The sequence below is a fragment of the Oryzias latipes genome, chromosome 18 (genome assembly GCF_002234675.1).
Source record: "Oryzias latipes chromosome 18, ASM223467v1".
Lineage (NCBI taxonomy): Eukaryota > Metazoa > Chordata > Actinopteri > Beloniformes > Adrianichthyidae > Oryzias > Oryzias latipes.
In genome coordinates this window covers 21,952,759-21,964,354 of record NC_019876.2, presented here as the reverse complement: position 1 = coordinate 21,964,354, position 11,596 = coordinate 21,952,759, and the positions used below count along the sequence as shown (strand labels likewise).

The 11,596-nt window shown below is 41.7% G+C and overlaps 1 protein-coding gene across 1 annotated transcript; it reads left to right on the top strand.

The window, feature by feature from the left end:
* Positions 1–3,115: 3,115 nt before the first annotated feature.
* cited1 (Cbp/p300 interacting transactivator with Glu/Asp rich carboxy-terminal domain 1) lies at positions 3,116–7,935 on the top strand. The gene is made up of 2 exons (XM_004079957.4): positions 3,116–3,522; positions 7,182–7,935. The coding sequence occupies exon 2, from the start codon at positions 7,200–7,202 to the stop codon at positions 7,713–7,715; it is 516 nt and encodes a 171-aa protein (XP_004080005.1). The 5' UTR covers positions 3,116–3,522; positions 7,182–7,199; the 3' UTR covers positions 7,716–7,935.
* Positions 7,936–11,596: the final 3,661 nt, after the last annotated feature.

The window sequence follows — 11,596 nt, the reverse complement described above, 5'->3', positions numbered from 1 at the left end:
CGCTCCGTTATGATGCATAAAGAGCTTCCAACCTGCCGCTAAAAAACTTTTTCCAAATGCATTTTTTTCTGTTTGCTCCCGATTCACCATGATTTGAATCAAAAAAATACTCAGAAATGTAATTTTGACTAAAATTGCAACAAGAACATGTTAAAAAAAACATTGCGGGGGGTGTCTTTAACAAACCAAGAACATGTGCAAAGACGAACATTTTAAGTTCAGCACTGAGAGAAAAAAGTCTCTGCTGTAGTGTGTGGTACAGAGGAAGCTGCAGTTACGTCCAGAGTCGGCCCTGGGTCCAACTGTATCATTTAAATGTTGACAGTGATGAACCTGTCCTGGACCCTCCATCACAGACCTGTGACCTATATGACCTTCTGCTAGTTGTTGGTGGTGGCTATGACAACACTGATACTTTTGTTTAAAAAAAAAAATCTTCATTTGGTTTGGAAGAATTTATTTTTGCAGATGCAGAGGGATGGGTAACCAACTGCAGCATTCTCTTTTCACAGAATTTATGTCCACTTGCAAATTTTGGCTGCACGGTGGCACAGTGGTTAGCACTCTTGCTTCAGAAGGCCACTGGTTCAAGTCCTGGCTGGGGGACTTGAAACAGAACATCAATGGGGACCTTTCTGTGTGGATTTTCATGCGTGGGTTCTCTCTGGGGTCTCCTGCTTCCTCCCACTGTCCAAAAACATGCTTCAAACGTTAATTGGCAACTCTAAATTATCCATGGGTGAATATACAGTATGTGTGATATGTGGCCCTGCAACAGACTGGTGACCTGTCCAGGGCGTCTCCTGGCTTCGCCCACAAGTGGCCGGGATAGGTTCCCGCAGCCCCGTGACCCCGAAAGGGACAAAACAGAAGAAGATGAACGAATGCTAATTTTCTATAGGATAAAAATCCATATTTTGACCCGAACCAAAGTGCATAGATCCGGTCTTCTCCCCTCCTTTTGTTTATTCTTCATACACTCAAAGCTTCAGACTATGAAAGAAAGACATCGTTTGGTCAGAGATCTGACCTGACGTCACAACAAAATAACATTAACAAACATTACAGACAGGATTCTGTTCTCATCGCAGCGGACCTCAACAGCCAAACAAACCAAAGCACTGAAGCTTCACTGGGTGCGTTTGTCGGGTTAGACATGGTGGAAACCACATCCCTGTTCTCAGCGTCGGCTGTGATTTATGACAGAGGAGCCACAAACTTCGGCTGCATCGTTTATCAGTGTTTTTTTTCCAAATGAATGCCAAATGTCGGCGTCACCAGTCAAACCTGGCATGTGCTGAACAGGTGTGCATGTGCGTGTGCACATCAGAGTCCCTGTGATCTTTATGAACACGGCAGCGGTCGCCGTGGCGATTTAGGCTCCACACAGCCGAAACAAATGAAAGTCATTACATCGTTTATGAGCCCAGAAGAGGAGAAGCGATTGAAATTCTACCTCATAAAGGGGGTATGGGGGGGGGGGTCACCCGGTACTGGCCAGAGGCTGTAAACATGAGACTTGTGGATGTTTGTGGTCTCTATACAGCATGAAAAAACTCAATGGACCAAAGAGACTGCTGAACATTACTTCTACCAAAGCAAATTTTTTCTATGAGACAATCAGACCGGCTGAAAATGCCAGGCAGCCTGACTAAGATTGAAATGCACCTTAACATAGGCGTGGGGCCTCTTCAGTGCAAGTGAAAGATCTCACTATCCTCACCTATAAAGCTGGTCTGACTGTTGCTGAGAAGCAGATATTATTAGACTGGCAACGCTACGTCTGTATTTGCTAGCAAAGCGAACATGCCTCCGCTAATCTGACAATTTAGTCAATTAGCTAACAAACTTATAATTCAACACAGCTGTTGTCTTTACTTTCGAGAATGCCCATGGTGCAGAGGTAGAGCAGTCAACCTCTTCTTAATTTGGAAGATTGCAGGTTTAGTTCCTTTCAAAGTGTCCTTGGGCAGGGCCCTGAACCCCGCTTTGCTCATGGGGGTTATAGCTTGGCGCCAGTGTTTGCACAGTTGGAAGAGGCTTGGTGCGAAATGTCAAAGTGTGCAAATCTTTCTCCAGGCTTTTTCTTTTACAGCTCTATTCCAATAATTGAAAGACTTGGTGTCATTGAATTTTGGCCGGGCACAAAGCACAATTAATCATTTTTCCACCATTATCAATTTTCAAACCATTGGCACTTCCTTGAATTAAAACAGACGCTACCCACACGTCACTACCAAATCCGAGTCCGTGATTGGTCAACTGTTTTAAATTTTAACAGACATTAAATGGCCACATGTTTTGTATTTAGAACCTGAAAACAGACTCAAAAACTTCCTTAGCTTCTTGTGAACATGAGAGTTTTGAACACTGAAGCCCAGAACATGTATTCATGCACGTTTACATAGACTTTTCATTGGAAGTAGGCCCTTGAAATTGGTTGCCAAGGGCGGTGTGAATGTAGCTTTAGGTTTTGTGTGGCCAATGCAAGTCCTCAAGGACTGGGGTCCCTACATGAATTCAAGATTGGTTCCCACTAACGCTGATTACTGGTGTTCCCAACGGGGAAATTAAAGACAGCCCCCACACGGACTTCTCTGGAGGAATTAAAGAGTAAAAATCTACGTTTTATGCTCCTACACAAAACAAACATCACCACATTATTTACAGACACCATCCCCAAATACAATAGTGTTTTTGAAAATAGCTAACGTTGGGAAAAAGTTGCCCATTAATCTATGGATCTTCCACAAAGCCAACTGGATTGACTTCACTAAACAATCCATCTGATCAGTCTGCTGGACCCATCACCTTATTACTTTAACAAAGACTCTGATCGGAATTTTGGTGTCAACCCAGCATTGTTTGTTTCTTTGTTGCGATCTCATCATGCCAATAATCCTGGGGATCAACACTGTACGTAATTCCTGATTTTACTCCCCAAGAATGAACATCATCGTTGAAGCTCCTAAAGGACTTGAATCATTACAGACCTTCTCTGGAACAGGACTTTTCAGAACCCGACCCGATGTCTGCTTGAGAGAGCATGGTGCTTCTGGACCAGCTGTTGTGGTGGGGGCTCTACTTGTTGTTAATCCCTGCTCTACATGTGCACCACACATCCACAGGATCTTAATTATGCTTCTGTTTCAGAACTGAGCAGAAAAAAGCAAGCTGGGGATGGATGTTGCAGCCAAGATCCACACCGGGGCTGATAACACCAAAGGAGGGATGATCTGCTGTTTATGATGAGACCTCCTAAGTCAGCTTCAGTGCAACTGAAGAGGGGTTCTGGATCATATAGGCTGTCAGAACCCAAAACACATCCAGCTGCAGCATCTCCACTCAGACCGGGGGGGCGTGGTCACGTCAGAATTCCAGATCCAGTGAAATCCGCTTCACGGTTTGCAGACTCACAGCGGTTTTAGTTGAAGTGAGAGCTCCGCGTTTCTTCAGTCACCTCAAAAGTCGTTTGCGTTTGTTTGTGCGCGCAAGCGCTCCGGACTCTGACTGCGCCGACAGGTGAGTCTTCCTGCGCGTGAGTGAGCCGCTTAATTTCAAGACGAGTTTAGGAAAAGCCGGCTTGTAACGTTTAAAGACTTAAATGTGTGCATGTGCGCGCGGGAATCCAAGAGTTTTCTAAAGTGAACTTTCATCAGCTGTCAGGAGGTTCTGCTGTGACCTTCTGAGGGATTTAAACTAGAGAACTGTGGGACAAATAGAAGAATCTGGTCCAAGACTTCTGTGGAGACTGGCTGTTCAAGCTTTCGAACCTTTAGGGATTTTTTTTTACAATGGTTTAAAAAAAAACTCCTGGAGGGCAGTGAAGCCCCCGTGCGGACATTACTAAATATTTCCAGAGTAATGAGGTGGGGGGAACACGGACATCAGGTTATCTGAAAACAGGAAAAAACATCACTGCGTAACTAACTCTACTGACCCTCACGGTCGGTGAGCGGGGAGGACTGTACATTGTTTCGTCACACTTCTATGTAAAGAGTCATTTTGAACACAGTTACATTTCTGATTTCAGTCTGATATTTGATTTCCGTTTCGCCTTTGAACAAAATCGGTGAACAGATCCCTCATAACTACATTGCAGGCGCGCAGTGCGGCGTGCGTTTCCAGTTCTGAGTGAGTGAGGGGGAAAGCTGATGGAGCTGAACGTTTTTGTCATCAAACATTAAGACTGCACCCTCTCCCTCAGCAACGCAAGACCGAACCAACAAAAGTCCTTAACTGCGTGTTTGTTTTCAGCATTATGTAAAGGGAAAAGCGGAGCCACCAGAATGCGCCATTACGCATGGCAACTGAGCTGCTCCCGGATAATTCTGTGGATTCGTGAATGATTAATAAAATATTTTAGTCTTCAATAAAACAGATATTAGATTTCCTTTCACCGTTGCTCTATTGAGCAGCTTTTTAATCAGGTGGAAAATAGTTTTTACCAAGTATATTCTACTGTGCGTAAAAGAGTGTTAATTTATGTAAGACGAGTTGCCTGTCTTTATCAAGAGCACAGTTTTCGAATGTAAGAACACACTTCAATATGGATTCATTTTAACAAGGATTGGATTCATCCTGTATAATAATTTGTTGTTGGCGATACCATTCATAACCGGATCGTTCAAACTGAACGATCTGATTTCACTGACCTAAATCAACCTTTATCCAAAACCTCAACCAGTGTGACTCAGAGGTTACCTGGGTACTGAACAGTGCAGGTGAAGTTTTCTATAGATTCCTTGGATTTCTTGCAAGATAATCAAGTCTGGAAAAGCGCAGATAAATCCATCCATCATTTTATTATTATTATTATTTCAGTGTAAAATAAATGTGTACAAACAGGTAAACAAGAATTAATGTCAAAGCCATTCACATTTTAGTTTCCGTTCAGCCCACTGTTGTTTTTCCACATGAAAATAATACAAACAGAACATTATCAGAACATTCTACCACACTGTGTGGTCACATGTCTTTGCAAAATTCAAAGTATTTCCACACATTGGACTGGAATGATGGACTGATCCTTTTTTGCTGCATCACATGTGTGTTGATCGCTGTGATGGACTTGGTCATTTTTATGTTGTTGTAAAACAAACCTACTGTACCTCAATCCAAATAAAATTTTCTAAGATCAATATAATCGCTTTATTATCAAGCATGCATTGCACCGAATAGAATGCATTGCAGGCTAGTGTTTGTTAGTCCAAAGTAATCGTTAACATTAAGATATCTCAGAGTTGTAATGTGTTACATGACTTCTGTATTACCCTTAAGTTACTTACATTCTTCTTTTATCGGTAGAATATAAACTAAAAAATATTCTGGCTGATGTTTTTGTGGCAGGAAAGAAAATAGACATTGTTGAAAAGTTTGAATACCTTGGGATTTTAATTGATACAACATTCAATTTTAAATCACAAATTCAAAAAGTTTGTAACCGTGTGAGGTATAACCTGTCCAATTTTAGATTTATTAGGGCAAATTTGTCACTGCAAGCTGCCACAATGTTCATGCATGCAATGATTTTATCCCACATGACATACTGTCTCACTACATGGTCACAGGCAAACAAATCAGCATTAAAACCTCTGGAGTCACTTTACAAACAAACAATTAAAGTACTGGATAGAAAACCAATAAGACATCATCACTGTGACATTTTACAAAAACACAAACTGTTAAGCTGGGAGAATTTCATTAAGTATACAAAACTATGCCTATTCTATAAAATCATTTACGGTCTATCATCCCCTCCACTCAGTCAGTTTGTTAAAATAAGATCATCCCAAAGAGTGACTCGAGGGTCGGGTCAACAAGACTGTATAGTTCCTCTGAGGAGAAGTGCCTTCAGCCAAAGCGCCTTCTCTGTAACAGCAGCACAAGAATGGAACTCCGTCCCTCACATCATAAGACACATCACCACATACACTCTGTTTAAAAAGAACCTAAAACACTGGCTCATATCACAGCAAACATGTTCACATTGAACTGGATTAACACCTGCCCTTCCTCCTCCCCTCTTTCACCTTTGTGTTTTTTATACTTGTTTTCTATGTTTTTCTCTATGTGCATGTTTTTATTAGTATATGTATTTTAGATGATAATTTAATTGTAAATGTATATTTTTAATTAATGTATTGATGTTTTTAGGTTTTTAGGTTGAAAATTTTTAACACCTGTCCGGGGACTACGGATGAAAAATAGCCTTTGGGCTAATTCTGGCGCATTGCAGTGATGCTTTTAATGTGCACTGTCCCTGTTAAATAAACAAAGTAATAAAAGAGACAAATAAACTAAAGTTGTATACATTCCGTTAAAGGTTTAATAATGACTATTATTGTTGTTTATGAATCAAAGCAGATTAAAGATCAGTCTGTTGAAAATAGGACCAAACAAATGTATTAGGAACCTAAATATGAAACATTTTTCCCAGAGTATTTTGGAATTCTACGGGAATGCTCTCTGTCTTCAATCCTTCATAGTTTTTATGGAGAGATTGTTTAGGCCAGGCATCTCCAGCTCTATTCCTCTTGATAGAGATATATATATATATATATATATATATATATATATATATATATATATATATATATATATATATATATATATATATATATATATATATATATATATATAATTACCATCCTAATGCATGCAATATTCCTGTTTTGTGTGAAACAAAAGCTTTCAAAAACAGACAGTGAAGAAAAACATTAATTTCTTAACATGTTGAGCAGGAACTTTTTGAATAGGAGTGTTTGGGAGCAAACCCAACAATATCTGAACATGAATAGATTTTGACAGAGTGTGATATGACCTACTGCCTTAAGTATTTAGGTCGGCTGCACCCTTAGCCACACGGTTGCTTCCTGAAGAGCCAAGGCAGGAAAAAAATGAAACCATCCAAGAATACACCCTAAGATGGGAAGGTGTGATTGCCAGTTAACAGTATGTGGTTAATAAAAAAACAAACTTTTATAAACTAAAAATGTCCTGATTGTGTGTAATTAAGCTAAGCTCTCTGTGATTTTTACAGCATTACAGTGCCATGGTTTGATTCATTAAAACCTTTTATTGGTTTCCCATCCTGTGATGTCAGCAAGATCTAAGACAGTTACTTAACCAATATTTTTGCCTGCTCCTGCCCCAGTTTGATGGCATTTTTCTGCTTGCAGGTTCTGGTTTTACTGGTGATGACATTCCTCCTGGTCACTGGAAAGGTCCCCATTGAAATGAAAGACCTCCGCTCCTGCCCTTTGACCTCCTTCCTGCACTATCCTTCCTCCAAAGCCTCCACCGTGCCCCTCTCCCCATCAGCTGGCCCCACCTCAACACCTGGGGCATCCCTGTTGTCTGCACCATTCTCCAAACTGCAGCCCATCTCCTTGCAGACAGGTCCACATCTCATCGCCACCATGCAGCTGCAGAAGCTCAACTCCCACTACCAGAACCTGCCCGGGCTTCCTGGAGCTCAGAAGGCCTTTGAGGGCCCACAGTCTGGCACAGGGAACCAGCTCCTGGGACTGTCTGCAGGCATTGGGGGCCAAGACTCTGGAGCAGGAAGCATGATTGACTTTGACTTGGTGGACGAGGAGGTCCTCATGTCCCTGGTGGTGGAACTGGGTCTGGACCGAGCCAACGAGCTCCCTGAACTCTGGCTGGGACAGAACGAGTTTGATTTCATGTGCGATGTGCCGGCTGGATGCTGACCTGCAAAAGAGAAAACACGGATGAAGGGACTGAAAAAAGACATGGGGAACCCCCCACCCTGAGTTTGCTGAGTCATCACTTCCAAAAAACCCTGGAAAGATGTTAAAAATAGCTCATGGAGACACAGGGATACCGCTTGTAACCCTTGTGCTATCCTAGGCACTTGGGAACAATGGGAGTTGGGTCATCTAGACCCACTAGACAGTGTGTTGAACCTTTTTTCTTCAATGATTTGTGATCCTCACTGGTGTCCATGGATTACATGAAATCTTTCCACCTTTATCCACCTTTGTCATGGTAGGGAGAACACGTCAATGTAAGGGTGGGGTCATCTAAGATAGCACAAGGGTTAAAGCACCAAAAACCCTGTTGAATTCTGTTCTCTGTTGGAACATGAAAATAGAAGTGATGATTTACAGTAAAGCGTCTTCAGAAAACTGTATCCACATTGGACACAGACATCATTCTGGATCATCGACAGAAAACTGACTCTTCCGCTGGTGGTCCAGATAGAAGATCAATGCAAGAATCCCAAACGTAAAGTTAATTTGGTCTACAATAATGATGATCCTCAAACTTCTGCAGGAGGAAGATATTTTCTTTCATCTAGCAGAGATAAAGATGACTGTTTCTGTCATTTGGAGGAAAAGATGAGAAGAGTTGTGTCTTCTAGCATTTAAAGATGTGGTATAGACAGAGAAGAGAAGGGGTTAGAAACAGAACCCTGTGGAACACCAGCTGAGAGAGGTAAGGGTCAGACCCACACCAATGAGGGCAGAGCATGATAGAGAGGAGGTAGGTAGAGAGGAGAACGTTGTGATGTTTGAAGGTTCAACCTTTTGAAGTGAAAACTGGGAGCTGATGCTTTCCACTTTGAAGAAGCTGCAGAAGCATCAGCAGGCAGAAACATGGTTGTATGTGTGTAAAATGGTTCTAGCTTTGTTTGGAAGTTTCCTTTGGTTGGATCAGATCAAGAACCAGGATCAGGAGGGGTGAAGGTCAGGGGGGAGACACCACCCAGACTGGTGACTGGTGGAGAGGTCCTGAGGGGGGGGGACACAGGCTGGTCGAGTCTCCTGGCCTCAGGGTCTCAGTTCAAGTGGAACCAAGCTCCACTTCACTTGACAAATATTAGCCAAACTCTGAACTGGCATATTTGCTGAGGAGTCACAGAGTGCCCCCCCCCCTCAACTCGCTGAACCATCCATAGATCAGTGAGAGGGAATGGCTTGAGACAAAACAGATGACAGCACACACTGCCAGTTTGTTTCATCAGTGAAGACTTTTGATTTGTCCGTCATTGATGGACACCCCCCCTCACACACACACACACACACACAAATACAGATGGTTTTACGACAAGAAGGCCAGAGGTGCTATGGAACAAGCACCTGTCAACTACCTGCATACTCAGGTGAAGCTCCCTTAAGGATGAAGGCTGTCTGCAGACCTGCTTCTGGGTCAGACACCGACAGCTCAGTTTCAGCTCAGTGCATGCTGTCGTGCACACTCATGCATGTTGGTGCATGAACTTGTTCTCTCATGTTAAGCCGGAGAGCCAGAACTCCATGAATACCCAGTGAAGGACAGATCCTCCTTCTGAAGGAAAGATAAAGATGCTTCCTCTGTCTGTGTAAATGTGATTTTTTGTGATAAAAATCTCACTGTGTAAACCAGTGGTTGGCCCACTGCCCAGAGTAGCCTCACCATTCATCTCAGCGGCTGTCTTACAGACGAGTGCATGAAGCAGCTTCAGGGTGTCCCATCGGATTCCTGGAAAAATGCCCCCCCTGCCAAGATGAACAAATTTGCACTGTCCTGAAGATGCTGTAACTGAACTTCTCACTTTTTTCCCACACATAATGTTCAATTCTTTGGAACTTATTTGGAAATAACCTCTTAGTAGAAGAAAGTCTTCTCTTTCTTCTCTTCAGAAGTAATAAAGGGAAAGCTGTAACCGCCTGGTTTGTCCTGCTGCTCATGTTTGCTTCAGTGTTCAATGTCAGCAGTTCAAATGCTGAGTCAGCTTTTGTAATTATGCTGCTCTCTGCTGGATGAAACGGGTAAGTACATTGCCAGAATGTGTTTTGTTGTGTTGGTTTGAGACATGATATAGCCGGGGTGTCAAACTCATTTTGGTTCGGGGGCCACATTCAACCCATCTGATCTCAAGTGGTCCGGACTATTAACATAAAAGCAAAATAACAGCTTTGTTTTTGTTTTGTTTTTCTCAGTTGGAAAAAATGCCCTAATCAAGATAGTAACCTAATCACTTATTACACAATTATTCACAGAAGCCAATGGATTTAAAATAAAATGCATTTCACTTTAAAAAAATTGTTGTCTTCAATTTTATACAGATTGAATATTTTACATCTGACACTGAAGCTATCCCGATAAAAACTAAAGAGGGGCTACGAAGAAAAAATGAAACATCCTGCCTAAAATGTAAATGTCCAAAACATTAAAAATTACACTAAATTAAACTTGCAAACATTTGTGAACTTAAAAATTTGGAGATAACCTCCCTTTCTCTCCTGAAACTTCACCCGTCCATCAATATCAGGATTCAGATCCTGTGCAGAAACATATTTACTGTCATTCAAGTGTGCAAAACACAAAAAAATGTCCAAGAATCTTTTCCTGGGTGGTTGCCTGAATTTTGTAGCATCACCTGCCTTCTTTCTGACCTTTAATGGGCGCCATCAGTGACCAGACTGACATCACGTGACCAGTTCACTCTAACATAGTCTGGCGCTGTAAATAGAGAGCTGACTCTGTCATCAGCTGTTGTTGTGTCCATCATCTCAAGAAACTCTGCTGTGATGGTCTGTACTGTATAACACTTCTTATAAATATGCAAAGTTGTATTTATCTGTAATGTTGGTACTTTCATCAACAGCGACCAAAAATGCAATAAATGACTGGATTCCTTCATTTGGCGTCCAAGTCTCCTCAGAAATGTTGGATCTGCAGTTGTAATCCTTGACAGACTTATGTTGGCAAAGGTAGACTGCTTTTTAGGCACAAGACTTCTGCAGCCTTTAGCATTTTTACATAAGTTCACCATCCGTAAATGGTTTGGATGTTTGCTCCAACTTGTCTGCAATAAGACAGCTGTCACTGCTCCATCAGTGACGTCACAGCTGCAGTAAATACAGACGGTTGTTTTTTCAGTCCAGCTAATAGTTGCTAAATCTTCTCTTTTCTAAACTCCAAATGGTGAAGCTTTTCTATATAGTGAGTCTCATAGTGATGCTGAATGTTGTATTCTTTGAGCACTGCAACCTGCTGATGACACATCAAGCATGCGAGTTTTGCATTCAGCTCCATGAACAAATAAAACTCTGTCCATTTTCCTGGAAAGCTCAACACTCCACCTCAACCTTTTTTTTTCTGTGTTACTCCTAAACCCTACATTTTTCAAAATTCATAGACTTTCATCACTAACAAGCTCTTTTTATGGTTATGTTGCAGGTTGGACTTGGAAACGTGTGTGAAGTAGCACATGCGCAAATATGAAGAAGGGCGGTCTCAAAGTGATGATGATGATGGTCTTCATTTTCTGAATATAAATCCGTTTTCTCTTTTACTACAAGAACGAAATGCCATCTAACAGCTCAGCCTTGCATCAGCAATAAAGGTTTAGTGAAAAACAGTTAGGTAAAAAAAAACATTTATAAAAACAAGTAGAGGATGAAAATAACAAAAAATTAGAAATAAGAAAAAAGCAGGTACAAAGGGTGCAAGATGGAGGGAGCACCATTGTCTCATGTTTGATAGCAAGAAATTGTTTTTAGGACTTGATCAGTCTGTCTCAGTTGGTGTCCAGGGTGGATGCAGCTGTTGGAGATGAAGATGGCTTTCATGTTTTACCCCA